The 20,860-nt window shown below is 39.8% G+C and overlaps 1 protein-coding gene across 3 annotated transcripts in view; it reads right to left on the bottom strand.

Annotated features, from left to right (window-relative positions):
- Positions 1-18,309: 18,309 nt before the first annotated feature.
- LOC126203904 (protein rhomboid-like) overlaps positions 18,310-20,860 on the bottom strand; it is a 129,545-nt gene continuing 126,994 nt past the window's right edge. The window contains exon 7 of one of the 3 annotated variants that reach the window (XM_049938293.1): positions 18,310-19,389. In XM_049938293.1, the coding sequence (XP_049794250.1) occupies positions 19,204-19,389 (186 nt within the window). In that variant the 3' untranslated portion in view covers positions 18,310-19,203. The remainder of the gene's footprint in view (positions 19,390-20,860) is intronic. The other 2 variants (XM_049938292.1, XM_049938291.1) reach the window with 2 other exon arrangements.

Below are 20,860 nucleotides of genomic sequence, written 5' to 3'. Positions count from 1 at the left end.
GACAATAAGCATAGGTGCAGTACTGAGTCAAATGCTTTTCAGCAATCAAGAAACACTCGGGCATCTATCTGGTTGCCTTGATTCAAAGCTTTCAGTATGTGACGTAACAAAAGTGTGAGTTGGATTTCACATGATTGATGTTCTTGAAAACCACCTGGTTGGCATTGAGGAGGTCATTCTCTTCAAAATACTTCATTATGTTTGAGCACAGAATATGTTCTAAGATTCTACAACAATTCAGTGTCGACAATATTAGACAGTAGTTTTATGGATCACTTCTACTACCCTTCTTGTAGACATGTGTGACCTGTGCCTTTTTCAAAGAACTGGGCACAGTTTTTGGTTTGAGGGATCTACAATAGATTATTGTTGGAAAAGAGGCTAACTCAACTGCAAATTCAGTATGGAATCTAACAGGGATTCTATCAGGGACTGGAGCTCTGTTTAATTTTAAGGATTTCAGCTGTTTCCCAACATCACTGACAGTAATACTTATTTCATTCACCTTTTCAGTGGTACGAGGATTAAATTGGGGCAATTCTCCTGGGTTCTCCTTCTTAAATAAACACTTGAAATTGGAGTGAAGCATTTCAGCTTTCGCTTTGCTACCCCCATCTCAATTCTTGTCTCATTTGCCAGGGACTGTACACTAACTTTGGTGCCATTGACAGCCTTTACATACAACCAGAATTTCTTTGGATTTTGTGAAATATCGTTTGACAATATTCTGCTACGGTAGCCATTGAAGGCATCATGCACTGCTCTCGTGACAACTAAATGCATTTCATTCAGCATCTCTTTATCTACAGCTCCATGCTTTGCTTTATACCTATTATGCATGAATCTCTGTTTATTTAGAAGTTTCTTTACAGTGACTGTATACCATAGAGGTTCCCTCCCATTATCAACAGTCCTACTGGGATCATATCTATCCAGTGCATGGTCAACTATTCTTTTAAACTTGAGCAAGAGCTCCTCTACATGCTCCTGACCTGTACCGAAAGTTCCAAGTTTCTCATTGAGATATGACACTACTAATTTTTTATGTAGTTTGTAACACCGAAAATGCAGGATGCATCGCACCTGCTACCGATATATAACATTTTTTTTTCTGAATTGTATGTAAATATTTGTAATTTAAATGCTTTCTTTTAATAAGTAAGGACATTGCTTCACTGTATGTGTACATTTAGGTAGAAGTCTCTTGAGGTTTCATTGTGTTTTACTGTGAAACTTATAAGCTCTGGGAAAAAGCCAAAGGAATTGTTATTTGCATCGATGAGCAATGATAATAGCAGTGCTTGTGGGTTGTAAAATCTTTGGGCAGGGAGTTGTTGCACAGAGCACTTGGAGAGAGGAGAGGTGGGTTCTAGCACTTGTAGTGTTCTTGCAGTAGAGAGTACCATGTTTGGCAGCATCAAGTACGCACGCTGGCCAGATGGCTAGAGCAGGAGTATGGACAGTGGACAGGCGGAAGAGGCTGTATTAATTACGATTGCCCATTACTATAATTAGCCATGGCTACTCCACAATATGCTACTGTCTTCAACAACAGCAGCAATTCCACAACACAGTTTCGTCATCGGCTCTGATTTTTGTCGTGTGCACAGCACTGTAGTAAGACTGTTCATTGGTAGAAAGTATTAACAGCTAACCCAGCAGCACAACTGAATGTCATTTGATTGATAAGATTTATTTAAATAATCAGTTAAAATCAGGGTGATTGTGTCCTCATTGCCCCCGGACATTGTTACCAAGCAGGATCCTTGTTCCTTTTTTTACTAATATGCTAACTGAGTGTCATAAGAAACAAATTGAATAGTTACAGCCAGTATGTTAATGAATCATTTCTCTTTTAAGAATTTTAGCCTCAGTCTACTTTCAATTAACTGTTGTACAATAGAGGCTTCAGTATATGACTAAAGTAAAGCAATTTCAATTTTCAGGTTTGAGAATCAATCACTGGAAAAAATCGAAATCTAAAGAAATGCACAAATTAAGAGTGCAGAAGTTTTATTTATTTTACATATAGCTTTGAGCACATGGCTGTTTGGTTTGGTACATATTCTAGTATTTAATTCTGTTCAAGTCAGTAAAAAAGGCTCAGTTGTTCAGACAATAACATGAAATCCAATTTGCAAAATAAGTAATGGCAAAGTAAAAAGTGCTTGTTTTTTTTTTTTGTTTTTTTTTTTTTTTTCTTTGATGATGTAATGCTGAGGTCACTGAAAGTCATTGTTCACCTAGCGAAGTTCAGTACTAACATATAGTTTAATTGCATATTTTCAAATCATTACTCAATTGCCTTTTTTCAAAATTTAATACCAAACATAATGTAAGAGGGATTTCTCAGTTTTCTTTATCATTACACACTCACTTAAAATTAGTGCCAAAATAAAAATAAAAAATTAAAAAAAGAAACAAAAAGAAAAACATGGCAACCTTTAGTTGCCACATCAGTGTTTAATAATACATGTTTTCCTTTCCCATCATCTTGTACAGGATTTTGGATGTAAATTGCCCTAGTGGGCTGGCGACCATTAATCACTTTCTTTTCGTTCATTAGTGTAACATTTCGATTCATGATCAGTGGTACGCCTTTCTGTCCAGTGTTGTTTGTGAGTGAATGCAAAAAATAATTTTCATTTTGCAAATTATAGCCCTGTTTGGTTTAATTACTTTTATTTTTAGTTGACTTTCCATCACAAGGGTTGGTTGTACACTTTACTCCTACTTATCAGTATCACTTCTTCAGGAAAGATAGCCTTATACAATTAGAAAAAATCCATTAGGCATACACGCGATCCCCGGTCATATTTTATATTGCAAGCAGGATAAGCCGAATAGTAAAGGGGGGAGGTTACAAGTTGCTGAAATTGGTACGCATGTGGTATCATAGCTGGTCACAGATCAATGATGGATGAGCTCTCATGAGAAGTCTGCAATGTGGAAGGAAATCCATGAAAGTGTTCATGCATGGCCCAACCGGAAAGCATGCAAATGGCGGTGCAAATGGGTTCAGCATAATTGTACGCAGCACAGAAGGTGTGACAGAATCAAGCAAAATTCTACTGTGTCTGTCTGGTACAGTTTGTTGAACAACATCTTGTTGATATATAAATGAGCTGTATTCAATACCAAAGCCAACAAAAAGATCGGTGGTCAGTGCACATTGTCTGTATACATGAGGGCCAATGATACCACTGGCACTGCGCAATAAAGTATCAGTTTCACATTTCACAGAAGGTGAAGGTTGTTCCTGTTGATGTGAATCACTAAAATAAACACTATATGGCCACACGGGATTAGCCAAGTGGTCTAAGGTGCTGCAGTCATGGACGTTGCGGCTGGTCCCGGTGGAGGTTTGAGTCCACCCTCAGGCATGGGTGTGTGTGTTTGTTGTTAGGATAATTTAGGTTAAGTAGTGTGTAAGCTTAGGGACTGATGACCTAAGCAGTTAAGTCCCATAAGATTTCACATACATTTGAAAAAACACTATATAAGTCACTGCCTCATAATCGTACTTCTCCAGCATTTGAGTTTTGAGATAGTTCCATTGTTGTTACATAGAAGATGATACAAAGTATGCAGGATAGTCGAGGTGCTGCCATTCATTGCAAGGTCACTAATTGTGGAGGACCCAGTTGATGATGCTCCAGGTAAAATGGTTGAGACCACTAGTGTACAATAAATATTCATTATCCCTTGGCAACAATACATCAAAACATGCACACATCCTACAAGAGCTCAGAAAGAACTTACTCTAAAGACTGTCCTGCCACAGAGTAAGATGCTGACCCAGAGAGTTTTCTACGCTGAAGAGCCAAGGAAACTGTTACACCTGCATAATATTGTATAGGGCCTCTGCGAGCATGCAGAAGTGCCACAACACAATGTGGCGTGGACTTGTCTGATGTCTGAAGTAGTGCTGGAGGGAACCAACACCATGAATCCTGCAGGGCTGTCCATAAATCTGTAATAGTATGAGGGAATGGAGATCTCCTCTGAACAGCACGTTGCAAGGCATCCCAGATATGCTCAATAATGTTCATGTTTGGGGAGTTTGGTGGCCAGTGAAAGTATTTAAACTCAGAAGAGTGTTCCTAGAGCCATTCTGTAGGAATTCTGGAAGTGTATGGTGTCACATTGTCATGCTGGAATTGCCCAAGTCCATCAGAATGCACAATGGACATGAATGGATGGAGGTGATCAGAGAGTGGCTTACATAAGTGTCACCTGTCAGAGTTGTATCTATGTGCATCAGGGGTTCCATATCACTCCAACTGAACATGCCCCACACCATTATAGAGCGTCCACCAGCTTTAAGAGTCCCCTACTGACATGCAGGGTCCAGGGATTCATGAGGTTATTTCCTACCCACACACATCTACCCACTCGATACCATTTGAAATGAGACTCATCTGACCAGTCAACATGTTTCCAGTCATCAACATTTTTGTTGTGCAATATTTGATTGGCAGGATATATGTGATATATGACTATGAAATAAACTATGATATGTGACTATGAAAATATTTGTAAGTAAGTCTTGTGCCTGAATAAAGTATAAGAAATGTAGTCAGAAAAGTACGGCTGGTTACTAACATGTGATAACAACCTTGGACCAGTTTGTCCTACATCAAAGTTAAGTAAATACTTGTATATTTATATTATTGTTCTAACAATGTTGAATTGCAAAGATGCACCACAAAAAGACTGTTATGCATTGAGCATTTGGCCATAGCCTTCTTCAGAAAAGAAAACAAACACATTCACACACATAAGCACACTGGTATCTCCAGCCAAAGTGCAACTGTCACATTGAACAAAACCAGCAATACGGATTGGGGTGGGGAAGGCGGAGGAATAGCAGGCTATTAATGGGAGAAGAGAAAAGTGGAAGGACTAGATGGCAGAAGGATAAGGCTGCCAGGCTCAGCATCAGGAGAGAGTTCCTGGAGCCACTCTGTGGAGGCAGGAGGAGGAGAGGATGAAGAACAGGAGAGAAAAGAAGAAGAGAAGGGGAAAAGATCATTGAGTGTGTTGGCAGAGAGCAGCACACAATGAGGGTGAGGCGACTTGAATTGGGAAGAGGTGGTAGAACAGCAAGGGTGGAAACAGTTGGGTGGAAGGTGTGGGGACAGTAGATTACCATAGGGTGAGATAATTTTGGGAGCAAAGAATATGTTGTTAGGATACTTACCATCTGCACATTCGAGAAAAGCTAATGGCGGAGGGGAGGGTCCAGATGGCGTGGGTTGTGAACAGCCATTAAAGTCAAGCATGTAATGTTCACCTGGATGTTGTGCTACAGGTTGGTCCACTTTGCTCTTTGCAACAGCTTGGCGGTGGCCATTCCTTCTTATGTCACCTTTATGGTGAGTGGCAATGTATCATTTTCGTAACACTGTTGATATTCCAACCTGAAGTTTCCATTGTTTGATTCTATTCTAACAATGAGCGTTTCATCACTGGCCTGTGATGATTGTATGTAACAAGACTCCATCATTAGAGAATAGAAAATATGAAAAGACCTGCAAGATGATCAACATTTATTGTAAAGAGTGGTAGATGCTCCTGAAGATTAACTAGAGTAAAGTTAAGCACATGAGAAAGAACAAAGATTCATTACTATTTGACTGACCATTGGTTGTGTCATCATACCATTACCACAACTTGAGGTGGTCAAGGCCACCTTCCCTGTTCCTCTACTTGTGTAATTTCCATTTGGTGCATTCACACTGTGGGGATGGGCATCCTACATTCCAGTACACTGGAGGACAGGCTGTAGTATATCACAAAATCCCTGCCTAGGTTTATGGGTACAGACCTTAATGGCAGCAAAGGCAGAGAAAATGATTTGGTATGATGGAACTGGCAGAGGAGATGATCTATTGCTCTGGCGGTAGTGCAGATGGAACCCACTGCTTTGTGCGATGAGGAGTGACCCTAAAAGGCTAACGGAGTAAACCTAGCAAGCCAGTAGAGAAAAAGCTGTTATGCTGCTTCACTACAAGCATAAGCCTCAGATCAAACACACCAACTTAAGATTTCACTTCCAGCACCTAAGGAATTAATGATGACCCTACAGAGCCTAATGCTCATCCTGAGAATGTAGGAAGATATACCAACTGAAGACCCAACAAGAAGACTGGGCCTTAGCAGGAAAGTGAACTGAGAGTAAGAGCACTGAACATAATTACATTGATGGGCACATGTGAGATAGTCAACCTGATAGAAAGAAGGAAAAGGCATGTATTAGGAGCAAGTGGGACAAAATGGAAATGGATGAAATCAAATTGAGGAATGCTTGCAAGCTGTACTTGCAATGGTAACAAGAAGGAAGCAAAGAGTGGACATGTGTTTGTCCTGTATGAAGGTATTGAGGTCATAACAGATATTGTGCATGTAAATGAATCATCAGAACCAGAGTGAAATTAGGCAATAACAGTCTCAATAAATTTCCGAGGAAATTTGGAAGACCAAGTACATAAGCAAGTATTATGATAATACGGGATCAAAGGACCCAGGCTGGAGCTGATAGATCTGGCTATGAAGAGGTGATAGTACCTTTTGGATACAGGGAAAAGAATACTGAAGGTGAGGATATTCCAGATTTCTGTGCCAGAAATAACTTGAAAGTGAACAAGATCTTCTTCAAGAAACAAGACAGCCATAAATGGAAGATCAGAACAATTATTGACTATGTGATAATAAATAGAGAAAATGTGAGAGAGTATGTTTACATAGTGACCACAGGCTACTAGTAGCTGACTTGGACTATAAGGCTGCCTGAGCACCAAGTACACACCAAGTGCTGAGAATAAAAGAGCTGAAACTAAAAGATGATTCAAATAGGAAAGATTTTGAAGATCTGGTAATGCAAAAGTTACCAAGGAATAAAACACAAAGTGCAGAAGAGGAATGCAACTTTTGTTTGAAAGAACATTAATGGAAAGTGAAGTGGGAGTGTGTGGCAAAATGAGAGGAACACTAAACAAGAAAGAAACCAGCTGGTGGAATGAAAAAGTAAAAGCAGCTATTAAAGACTGGAATATAGTAAAGAAAGATAAGAATGTTGAGAAAGAAAAACCAATTGAAGGGATTATACGATGAGATGCCTAAAAACTAACCAATGTGAACAAAAATATAGAGGTAACAAATAATTTGTAGAGAGAATTGTAAAGGGTGAGAAAGATAATAGTTGAGAAACATTCACACAACAACTGGAAGATGACTTTAAAGAAATTAAAAAAAGTGATTTATGGAATAAGGAAGAGTGGGAGATTGCGCAAATATAGAGAAAATGAGAAACTATTTTGTCATATTGTTAAATGAAATCAATTAACCGAACAAACCAAGAGAAGGGGAAAGACCAGTTTCACAGTCAGAAACAGAAAATGCTTTGATAGCTATGAAGGGGAGAAAGTCACCATAAATAGATGGATTTTTATGAAGATATGATCAAAGGAAGAGGCATACAGTGTTTTCAGTGGCTACACCACACACTAGGAGTAATGTGGAAAGAAAATAAGTATGAAATGACAAGGAGAAATAATTGATCAGGAAGATAGAATTGATCATGCCAGTGTTCAAAAAAGGGAGCAGGAGAGAGTGTACAAACTATAGAGAGATTACTCCGCCATCACTGCCTCAAGATATTAGGAAAGATCATAATGAAAAGACTAAGCATAATGATAAAACATCAGTTTGAAGAGGAACAACATGGTTTTTTAAAGGCAACAGAGGAACAACTGACCAAGGTTTTGTCATTAGACAGATAGTGGAAAAGTACTGGGAAAAGGGAAAGATGTGATGACAGTATTTTTAAATACAGAAAAAGCCTTTGACAAAGTCCCAAGAAGCAAAAATTGGAATTTCTACATAAACTAGGGATTCCAAGTTCTCTAATTTGAAAGATCCAGTTGCTGTACAAAAACTGTGAAAAAGTGTACAAGTAGGATATGATATATCATAATGGTTCTGAACAAAGAGAGGCATACAAGAAGGTACTGCACTTCCCCTCTACTTTTCATTGTGCTCATGGATGTAATTATTAACAAAATTATAGCTTGTAGAATTTTGTGATTTGAACCTATTAGTTTTTGCAGGGGATGTTACCGTCTGGCAGAGACAGAGAATGAGGTTCAGAACAAATTAGATTGCTGGCTAAACAACTTTAATGAGTACAAATTAACTGTGAGAAGAAGAAAACAGAAGCAATGAAACTGAGTAGAACATCTAACCAATGTAACCTCAGACTTCATAGAGAAAGAATTGAATATGCATAAAGCTTCAGTTATCTTGAAAGTAGTGTATCAAACAAGAGGATTGCTAATTTAGGAGTCAAAACCGTGTTGAAAGATCCCATATTCTTCTATCAAGTATGCAACCTAGTGTGGGATCAAGCAGTTCCTGTAAAATCTGGCGAGACAATGTTCAAAACATACCTTGTATCAAATATGATATATGGCTTCAAGACTTAGACATTATTGAAAAGAGACAGAAAGAAGCTACAAGCATGCAAAACAAAATTTTTATGGACAGCTATGCAAAAGAAAAGATGTGATCAAGTTAGAAATGAGTGCATTATAGATGTCATGCAAGTCACCTGCACAATAGAGGAAAGATTATGCACTGCACAGTTGAAATGGTTTTGGTATGTCCAATGGATGTAGAGACTAGAACTCCTAGACATTATTTGGAAATAACAGTACATGGAATGAAATCTGTTAGACATCCCAGAAGAAGATGTCTAAACCAAATAAATGAAGACCTTTGAAAGGAGTAACATTACAAGATGTAAAAAGAGAAGTTTGTAATGATAAGGCCAGATGGAGTCATACAGTCCACAAAAGTCCAACCTGGCTCACTGGAAGGCTAACCATTGACTACATCAACACTGAACAATATCTTTAATTAGCCATATATGTCAAATATTGAGGAGTCTAAATGTGGGGAAAGGAGGTGTCAGACTGAGATTCATTGGAAGAATATGAAGCAGTTGAAATTCACTCACTAAACAGGTCACTTTAAAATTGGTTCCTGAGTGTAGTCCGTCACTCAGAACTATTACTCAGTTACATTACCAGAATAAATAGAAAAGCTGTGCAGTGTTTTGTGAATGAGTGTAAGAGTGACAATAATGATCAACAATCTTCTGCTGGATGCTCTACAGCAAAGACAATGTACATCATATGAGAGTGTAGTGAGTTTTCACAGTCTAGGCCATATGGTAGCAAACTATTACCAACCATGCTGCATTCTGTACACAATTTTATTTCCACTTAGTACAATACATAGTGCCTGTTCGATATGAAAGCACAAAGTGTACTAACTATGGTTCCACAAAAGAGCATATACATTGTCCATCAATGATATTATTGTTCAGAGTCCCCATAGGGTACCCCATGTGGAGTGCAGAGCACCAGTGGAGGTGCTATCACTGTGATTAATGACTGCCACCACTTTTGTGAGTTCGTAATCCCTGAGGTGTCACAGGAGGCATCATGATTGGCAGAACACCAAGCTGGGAAGTGGCATTTTGTCGTCCACTGTTAGCTGTTGCATGGGTGACACCAGTCATTCACATTTCATCAATTTGGGTGCCAACAACAAAGTGATGTGGAGCTGGTGGAGAGATCTTGCGGGATCTATGCTGTCTTCAGATAGTTGACAGCCGCTGTTGTCAGTTTGCCATTGACCACAATTCGGAAGGTGTTGTCATTATGGAATGATGATTTGGTATGGGCCCTTGTAAGGGGGGCTTGTGAGTGTAAGTCAGGCTGTGTCCTCATGCAGCATGACAAATTGTTTTATGGTGAGTGCCTTGTGTATGAAAGTAGATGGTGCTGTGTGGGGCTTTGGCAATTGGATGGCAACGCACTGAATTAATTCTGTACCACTTGTAGTAGTTCCGGTAATGGTTGTGGGTAGAATGAAATTTTCACTCTGCAGCAGAGTGTGTGCTGATATGAAACTTCCTGTCAGATTAAAACTGTGTGCTGAACTGAGGTTCAAACTCAGGACCTTTGGCTATCCATGTGTGACGTGAAAAGGTCTGCCGGTATATGCAGTATCTCTCTGTATAGCAATTTGGCAAGCATTCCTGTAGATCCACTCAAGACATAAGGGTATGCATCTGCTCATTCACCACCATGATACATGAGCGCTGCTTTCATTGTTCTGTGCCGCCTCTCAACAAGACCATTACTCTGTGGGTGGTATGCTGTCATATGCCAGTGGTTGATGTCGCTCATGTTGCATAATGCTTCAAACAGTGAGGCCTCAAACTGTTATCTTTGGTCCATCATTATCATGATGAGGTGGTCCATTTGTGCACAAACGCTGTAGCTGTGGCTTCCATCATCACTTTGGTCATTGTTGTCACCTCAACCCATTGTGTCACATGATCAACCATGGAGAGGACATATTTTTGTCCTGAAAATTCCAGTAAAGGGCCAGTGAGGTCCAAATGAATGTCACAAAATCATCCCCACAGAACTGTGCAGTGGTCTAGTGATGGCTGACTCTGCTTTGTTGATAGGCAGTGCATGCACATGTCTGTACTTTGCAGTCTCTTTTAACATTTGGCTGTACAAAGTGGTCAGTGACAAGCTTTGTTGTGGGCTGTATTCCTGGATGGGAGAGATTGTGCAATGACCAAAAAATGGCTTTGCGAAAGGGTGCTGGAACCAATGGCTGTCATTTTCCAAGCAAAGCATCACAGAGGAGAACTGCGTCTGTCTCTGGTAGCTGACATTGTTCAGTCTTTTTACTGGTCACTAGGTCAGAAGTGAGTGCCATAATTGGTGGATCCAATGTCTGTTCCCGTGCCATTTTGAGATAGTCCACTTGAAGTCATATAGTACTGACCCATGAAAGGTAGTCCACCACAATGTTATCCACTCCCCACAAGTAGCAGACATCCATAGTAAATTGAGGAATATAGTCCAAGTATCTAAATTGTCTTAGGGTTATTTGTGTCACATCTGTGACTGGTTTATGGTCTACATAAATCACAACCACTTGCCCGTCAATATCATCATTGAAATAGTGGACTGCTTCGTAGATTGCTAAAAGTTCTTGGTCAAATGCAGAATACTGCGTTTGGGCTTTCAAGAGTTTTTTTGGAGAAAAACAAGAGCACTTGCACTTGCTCTTTGATTATTTGTTGGAGTACTTCCCCTGTCGCTGTCTCACTGGCTTTGGTCATGATTGTAAGAGGCACACCTAACACCAGGTGGGCTAAAGCAACTGCTGAAACCAAACTGTTGACTGAATGTGTGAAAGCTAACTGTGTGTCTTCAGTCTGTGAAAGCTGGCAATGTCTGTGGGTGTCTGGTCCTGTCAGTGAGGGGAGCCTCGATGTTTGCTACATGTGAGATGCTTCTTCAGTAAAACTTTACGATGCCGAGATACTGCCGGAATTTGTGGAACATTTGTGGTCGTGGAAGATTTTGTACGAGTGCCAACTGGTTGTCTGTCAGAAGTATTCCTGAAGCAACAACAGTGTCTCCTAGAAATGTTACCCGTTTCTGGTGAAGCTGTAGTTTGTCCTTGTTGATTTCGACACCAACTTTGTCTACAGCATCAAAACTTGTCTTAGGGAGTCTTTTAAGTGCTTCATTGTCTTTGAAGAACACTAATATATCATCTGTGTAGCCATAGCTATTGGGGACATTAAAAAGCATACTGTCGATGAAATGATGCCATGTCTGGATGGCATTTTTGTGTCCATATGGCATTACCAAGGATTTTAACAAACTGAAAGGCTTGATGATGGCAGTTTTTCAAATATCATATGGGTGCTTGGGAATCTGGTAATATGCATTCTTACAATCAGTGATGGAAAACACAGTAGCCCCTGCTAGTTTGTGGGTCTAGTCTTGGATGTTTGGTACTGGTAGGAATCACGCACGGTTTGAGCATTCAATGTACGTGGACTGATCCGTCTTTCTTCAGAACCACTTTTATTTGTGAGGCCCACAGGCTATCAGATTTTGAATTACACCACATGACATCATATGATTGACTGCTTCTTTTGCAGCATTGAGTTTCTGAGGATCTAGTCTACACACCTTGTGTCACACCACTGGTCCCAGCGTAGTGATAATCCCATGGACTGTTCTGTTCCATATGGCACACGAATACATCGTTCATGGTACACTGGCGTCGGCCAAGGAGGTAGGTGAGGCAGAGCAAGTTCATATCCATGTCGATATGTCCGCCAAAGTTGGCTGTGGGCATGGTTCTAACATGGCCGATGAGGAGGCTGTGGGTCTCATAGATTGGCATGTGCACTGCATCAGTTTTAGTGCAGGCCATGGTGAGCTCCTGTATGAGTGACTGAAGTCATAGTACAGCAATGGTTTTCTTCATGTGCATCCAGGAGCTGTAAGTGGGTTGTATTCAGCTTGTCAAATGCAGCAAAGGTTTGCTACATTAGCTGGCATTGATGTGGGGGTGGACTGGTGGACCATTGGTGGTACATCCCGATGTTTTAATATCAGTAAGTGTGATCCTGATGATAGTGTGCATTTTGTGGTGGTACAGTTCAGACCATTGCAAGTCATGAGAAAGTTTGAAATGTCGCAAGAAGTCCACCCCAGATCTGGTTGCATAACAACAGCTACATAGAAGGTCCACGTGCATTGTATTCCATCCTGTTCTGGTCATGCTGCTGCATACCAGTATGGACATCTCACTAGCAGCCAGGAGGTGCAGAGTTCCGAGGTGGATCACACCAAGGCAAGGTGCTGCGATAGTATACTGATGTCAGACTCTGTGTCAATCAGGAAGTGGGTGTTGGCCATGACATCTGTGACAAAAATGCATACACCCACTTTCAGGCTGATCCTGGGTGAAAGGCAACTTTTGTGGTGTGGCAGGTGAGTGCATCTATTCCTGCCTGTCAGTGGCATTTGGATGCCAGCACAGAGATCAGCATTTTTGTGCCATATCACTGAATGTTCGATAGTACCAGCATGTAGTTTCAGTGTTATCCAATTCGTCCATGGTTGTTCATCATGGTGGCTGGTCAGTAGTGCTTGTGTGGGTCAGACGTCATGCTGTGGTGAATTGTGGTGAACCAATAGTGTGCTGTGGTGTGTTGTTATGGGGTGGTCCATCTGGGTGGCAGTTATCTCTACATTTGCTAGGGCATATACTCTGTCAGCCAATGTAAGTCTGTCTTCCATCAGCTGCTCAGGGGCTATCAGTGCTGACTGGACCACAGTCATCAACTTTGCAAGCCAGCTAGTCCACAGTGTGTGATTGTTGATGACCTCTGTGTCAGTTGAGTGCTGGAGGTGGTGCCATAGCTGTGACGGAATGCCATCATCAAGGAATGCTTTGTACAGTGCTTGATGTAGTTGTTGTTCTGGTGGGTTGTAAGTCTTCTCAGAATCACTCGTTTCACCACCTCATATTTACTGGAGAGCAGCAGTGATGGAATGACATCACTTGCTAGTTTGGCATGCTCGCCTAAGTGACACAGTAGAGTGATGAATTTTTCTGAACTGTCCTTAATGTCTCAGTGTGCAAAACTGTATTCAGCTATAGCAAGCCATAACACTGCATCATGTGCATAGAACAGCGGGAGCTTAATGTTTGGCCTGGTGAGGGGGCGTGGCATGCTGACTGCTTGTATGCATGTTGCATGGTGTGGTATGTAGTTGCTGTGCTGTTTGCCACGTGGCAACTGTGGTTGTGATGGCTACATGGTGCCATGATTGTCAGTTGCTGTTGTTCTGTCTTAATATGGAATGCCACCTGAGGTGAGTCCTTGGACGTTTAAAATGCTGGATGATCACCATGGTTGACTGGTGAAATTATGCCATTGAGGTCAGCAGTAGTGGTAGTCACCTTCAGAAGGAGGCCATTTGACAATGGGGGGATGAAAGCCCATTGTTGTTGTGTGGCCTACAATGGCAATGTGGTGGTCGGTTGAGGTGCCATTCATCACATGAAATTTTCTGTACAGTGAGGGCACTGCATAGATGCATATGAGGAGCGCTGATGAAGTGCTGCTGTTGTTGGATCTGTAGCACAACTATTGCTGCAAGTCATCATTGTCAACACGTAAGATACACTAGTAATTTGAGGATGTTCAAAATTTTCACTCTATTAACTGTGTCAGTTGTCACTATCACTTCACACATCCATGGCGCTTGCACTGGTTTACGCTGAATATTCAGCAAGACAATGTTGTAGTAATCACGGCACAGACAAGGATGATCTCATGTATTCATGACTCAGGATCACCAGTGTAATGAGTTTTCACAGTGTAGGTGATATGACAGCGAATTATTACTAAATGAACTGAGTTCTATACTGAGACATGTGCACCTCCCTCCAATAGTTCAACAAAGGCTAAATCAGTCTTATATCAAACAATTAAATATTATATGGGGAGATGGGAAATCATGGGAACAACTGAAGTAGCGCATCACTTCACTGCACTTTGCATTTATTGTAACACTTGATAACAGACCAAGAAAATGTCATGTGTTACACTTGACAGATAATAGCACTAGAACAATAATAAATACCTGATTCAGTTTTCTGCACTTTAGTTAAAGTTCAACAGGTGAACACAATTTAAGTTCTCACATAAATATAAATATGCACATGGGTGCATTTAAGAACTGGTAATGAAACCGTCACTCATAACATCAAGGCAGGCACACTCCATTTAAAGGGAAAAATATATGTATATGGGCATAAGCAAGATTAACAACTGGTGGAAAACAATAAATTGTAAGTTGACAAATCTATACCCAAAGGAGCCACATTCCATCTAAACACCCCAAAAATGGCAACTTAATGACTACCTAGAGGAACAAAATTAAGAATAGCATACTTATAGATTGACTAGAATAAAGGAATAAATAACACATAGACAGCCTCTGATGGCCGACAAACTGTGTTGGGTTATTGAGCAGTGATTAATTTAAGCTAGCCACAACATACGCTAAACAGGTTAGCAGCATATTTAAATACAAGCATCGAGCAAGAACCATGGTCAGAAGGTAATGGAACCAATACCAATTTACAGCTAACTACTGCACTGAAATCAACTGATGACAGGTTGACCATTTCAGCTGAAACCCAAGTATACTGCTGAGGGGCGAAACGCCCAGCTCAAAGCACGTTTAGTGCAAACATCTAGTTTGAGATCAAAACAACTATGAAACTACAGGATGATATTGCAGCTTGCAGTACAAATGCCGGAGCCCAAATACGAGAGGGGACCCAAAAGAAACCGGACTCCGAGGGCACTGCCACTCATAGACGTAGTGCAGGGTTCTCACGCTAGATGGTGTTAGTATAGACCTTCATGAAACAGCTGTGCAGACGGTGTCAGTGTAGAGCTGAACATGAAAGTGTGGTATTGTGTTTCTCTGACTGTTGGCGGGTTACCTCTGCGAAGTCGTTATGGCAACTTTAAAAGAACAAAGAGTGTGTATGAAATTTTGTTTCCTCTTAAAAAAACTGCAACGGAGACACACCAAATGCTTCAGGAAGCTTTCCAGGAGAACGCTATGAGCCACACACAGGTTTTTGAGTGGTTTGGGTGCTTTAAACGTGGTGAGATGTATGTTGAAGACCTAGCTCATTCTGGACACCCTTCAACATCACAAAATGAGGAGAACATTGAAAAGGTCTGCCAAAAGATCAACGAGGATCATCGCCAAATGATCTACCAAATTTCAGCAGAGACAGGAGTCAGTTGGAGCTCGTGCCAGCAGATTTTGTGTGAGGATTTGCACATGAGACATGTTGCTGCTAAATTTGTTCCGCATCTTCTCACACAGGAGCAAAAAACCATCCGCATGAATGTGTGTCAGGACTTGAAAACAGAGCTTGCATGTGATCCAAAACTTCTTGAACAAAGTCATTACAGGGGATGAGAGTTGGTGTTACGGGTATAACCCAGAAACCAAGCAAGCGTCAAGCCAGTGGAGGACTCCCAACTCTCCCAGACCAAAAAAAGGAAGGCAAGTGAGATCAAATGTGAAGACGATGATCATTGTCTTTTTTGATGTTTGTGGAATTGTGCATCAGGAATTCATACCCCCTGGCCAGACTGTTAACCAACACTTTTACTTGGATGTTTTAAGGCATCTGCGAGAGGATGAGAGGAGGAAACGCCCAGAACTTTGGCAATCAGGTGACTGGTTTCTGCATCACGACAACGCTCCAGCACACATGGCCTTACGAGTGACCCACTATTTGGCATCTCAGAGGTGGTCTGTCGTTCCCCACGCTCCGTATTCGCCGGACCTAGCCCCGTATGACTTTTTCCTACTTCCACGAATGAAACAAACGCTAAAAGGGGAGCGTTATGAAGATGTGGAGGCGGTAAAAACAGCTTCACAAAGGGCACTAGACAATATCAAACTTTAAGAGTTCCAAACATGCTTCCAACAGTGGGAAAAGAGACTTGACAAGTGCATCGCATGTAATGGACAGTATTTTGAAGGTGACTGAAGTACTTTTGTAAAAAGATTCATCAATAAATTTTTTATGACAACAATCTGGTTTCTTTTGGGTTCTCCCCTCGTATAGTCTTAACCCAACGCAGGACTAGAGCACACTATTTTCTCTCTCAACTTAAGTTTCCAAACCAATCAAAACTAGCAGCATTCCTTTACGTGGCAGATGTGCTAACACTTCCATCCACACCCCAGAGTCAACTAATGCAGCATAATCATTGACACATTTCAGATAATATTTTAAAACAACATACTTAAATACCTTTGTTTACCACGAGCCTTAATTAATTAACAGGTTAGGCTCTGTTATTGATGCCACTCAAATAAGGTAACAAGTTAAGGTCTACAATTGTATGTTGCCATTTAATACCCATCGTGACGAGGAAAGAAAGAATCCAGCTAATTAATTGCAAGTCACTACTTGGATTCAGTATTTGACGATGTGCTCAAAATCAACAGACAAAGGTGAGAGTCAAGTTTACACTCGCAAGCAGTACACACAGAACATGAGCATAAGGTGAACATTAAATAAACTGTTCCTTGTTCAATCATTTACACACCGACAAAACAAATAATCTTCGCCGAATTACTGCAGATGCTGGAATCCCCAGTTGCTTGCAAATGATGCAAATAATGGTCAAAACGTCTTACTTTAAGTCTGATGACATCCATAGGATAGGAGTTTCAATGGCTAACAAGGCCTCATCCCCTTGGATCCACCTGCAACCAAGACAGTAACATTGGTTGCCATCATGGCTTTAACGGTGCATCACACCTGACACAAGTCACGCCAAACCATTAACAAATGGGTTGGCCTCCTGTACGTTCCCAGAAATCTTCTATCAGAGGTCCTCCCTCCGACTGATGCTCTCCCCCAAATATGGCAGGGAGATGGCCGCAGCAACACCACAGCACCCTCTGGCTAGGGTAAGTAAACAGCAGAGTGTGAAGCAGGAATGTCAAAAGGAACACGGTACTGACAAGGAGGGAATGCAGAGAACCAACCGTAACATATTGTCATGGTTCATATAAACCATTTTTTTTTCACTTAGTATAATACATAGTGACCATTTTATATGAAAGCACGAAGCTCCCGAAGAGAACATATATGTGTCTGTCAGTGATATTATTGTTCAGATCCCCACAATGGCTTTCTGTTAAGATATCAGTGCAAGAGTGTATTCAAGATCTGAGTTGGGGAAGGAGAACAGAGATTATAACTCATATTAGTTTCATGTAAGTGGGAGGGGTGGAGCAAAAAAAATACAGTTCCTTACATAATGAAACTCAAATATATTGTGAAACTAATAATTAACCACCAAACATTTAATACACTACTTTATAATAAGTACCTACTGTGTGCATGTATGTAACTGAAACAGAGTAGTTTGGTAGGTTTGTACATCTTATTTTGTGGTCAGGCAAGTAACACTCAGTTACATGTAAATACTTTCTATACTCCTTTTTTAATACAGTTTGTCATTGGTTGGTAAAATGAGAAAGAAAAATATCAGTAATTGAAGTTACAATACTACTGGAAGCTTTTAGAGTCCATAACTACTTCAAATTTTTAGTTGGGAGGGGAGTAATTGCCAAAGGAGAAATAGTTATGAGGATTTTTATCAAATGGCTACAGTTTCTACTTGTCAGTATCCATTATATTATGTTCTGGCTTTCTTCAAACTGACACTGAATTGCAGTGTCTGTCTTTGTAGCACAACAGTATGCAAATTCCGTTTGCAAAGATTGTATTTGTCATCTGGAATGAGGAAGGAGCAGGGGTGTTATATATTACAAGATGAGTTCAAAGAGATATTATTTCCACCAATGTACATCTTGCATGATTATAATGATGCCGAAATTAAGTGTACCAGCAGTTGTTATTCCCATGCACCCTCTGTGCAGTAGGAAAATGATACTCTTATACTATGTACCGTCCACCACAGTAAATATGAAGGCTCACTGAGTTGTGATAGAGATGTAAATAGATTAACAGTACACCCAAAAAAAGTTATGCATTTCTGTCTTGCAGATTAACACTTTTGTTACAGGAAAAATACTGAAAACTGGAGAATGAGGATATTGTAAGTATTTCTGTTTCTGTGGTCACATGTTTACTATAACAAATGGTTAATGCACACCTTTACACACAATGTATAAGTTTTTGGTTGGAAAAAAAAAGAAAAAAAAAAGAACTGTGAGCTACATTCATTTATCTTTTATTTCAGATCTTCCATCTACTTGTCATTACATATTATGCATAAACATTATTCTTCTGTGATTAGGTATAGTGCTACAGAGGTTTTAAAGATGTAAAATGTTCTAGATAACCAGTGACCCACACAAGAATCATTACAAACTAATGGTAATGGACGATCACTGAGGAGACAGAGGAATACAAGAATATACAAGAAAAATTATTACAAAGGCTGTTCTTCTATCTCCTACATACCTCTCATTCAGGGTACAGAAATTTACACTTTCAATTACTACAAAATAATGTATAATTTTAGTTATGTTCCCCTCACACAGTCTGTAGAATATCAGTTGCAGAATACTGCATCATGAAAAGACACTGCAGTCTGTTGCAGATACGCTATGCTGTGATGAGTCTCATATGAAGAGTTGATGTTCTTCTTCTCATATCATCAATGGCCATAGCTGAAAAGTGTTTTCCTGATTCACATTTCATGATTATCTAGCTTCATTCCAGAAAACAACTCTTACATGTGAAATTTATGATAACTGCAATAATAACTGAAGCAATGAAGATTGTCAGGCATGCGCGTTGAACAGTTTTCTCCCATCGTAGAACATTGAGATTGCGGAGCACACAGAATCCCACCAGGAGACCAGCTATACCACCACCAATGTGAGCGAAATACCCAGTCTGAAAATATGTAACATAAAGTGTAAAAAGTGAGTGCAAGAGTTAAACATAAAACTAGAAAACTACACGCTTTCTCATTTACATGTGAACCATGCACATACTAATAACAGAAACTCGACAAGGCTAATCTACATTACTAAATTGCTATTCTGGGCAATTATTACCTGATCCCAGTTGCAGGTTGCCTATCTAACATGTTCCAGGACCAACAAAAATTTTATTTTCAGTATTTTGTGTAATTATTGACCGAATTTAAAAATTTCAGTTGCTGTCTTAATCTATCCATTAAAGGATATGATGTTATGTCAAAGGTTTAACACAGTGAAACAACTATTACAGCTGGAAAATATGTATAAGCATTGAGGTGGCATAGCTCATGATGCACTAATTAGCAAGACTATATTTATCCAGTATTTGAGAATGAGAGCACTTAGCAACTTCCAACAAACTTTAAACATAATTTCAAACCTTTCTAAACATGCTTAACATCAAATAATTAATGCATTAACTTATTTGTAAAGCAATCAGAAGTTTTAAATTGTTTTATATATATAAGTTCAATTCTTTTAAGAATCAAGGATTTGCCTGTAGTGAAATAAAACACTTAAAATTCTAGTAGGGTACACTAACACAGTAAACATGGCTAAACTTGTAAGTACCTCTAAATCTGATAGTAATTAAGTGTCAAATACTGATAGCAGGACATCCAAGCTGAGCACTGCAGTATTGTTGTAAACAGTAACTGATATTTTCAAAGCTCTGTTTGTATACCAAGGACTACTTTGTAGTGTTTATGGTTAATTTAGAATCATTATTATCAACCTTATTTTCAAAGAAATAATGAAATTATCTTATTTAGGTATTTTAATGTTTACTTCTCAATCAAATGCAACAACAAAGTAGAATTTCAGAATTTGATGAGTTCCCACAATCGTACACCAGTGGTTGACTTTCCTATTAGGATCACATCTGACTGTCAAACACTGATAGACAATATATTCATAGATTTAAATTTGTACCCGAACTTCACTGTCACTCCAGTCTTTAATGGTCTGTCAGATTGTCATGGACAGCTCCTCACTCAGCATGACAATAGACCTCTCAAGAAAACAATCTCCTCCTGGAAAACAATCAGACTTATGAACGAAGAGTCCTTGGAAATTTTTAACTATAAGCTGCAGCATGAAGATTGACATTTAGTACACAGATTAGATAATGTTGATACCCAGTTTAACATATTCATAAATGAATTTGTATGTCTTTGAAGAAATTTTTCCTAAACATTTGTTGGGAACAATATTTCCTCATCCTTAAAGCAGCCACGGATCACAAATGGGATTAGAGAGTCATGGGGATCAAAGAGGGAATATCAATAATTGACAAAATTATTTAATTGGATAGATAAAAAATCTACCCAACAAGTAGTGGCAGAACATAGTCATAAAAGACTGCTGTAATTGGCAAGCTTTCA

Source organism: Schistocerca nitens, chromosome 9, assembly GCF_023898315.1.
Source record: "Schistocerca nitens isolate TAMUIC-IGC-003100 chromosome 9, iqSchNite1.1, whole genome shotgun sequence".
NCBI lineage: Eukaryota > Metazoa > Arthropoda > Insecta > Orthoptera > Acrididae > Schistocerca > Schistocerca nitens.
Note: the sequence above shows the minus strand (reverse complement) of the source record. Positions and strands in the feature narration are given on the sequence as shown.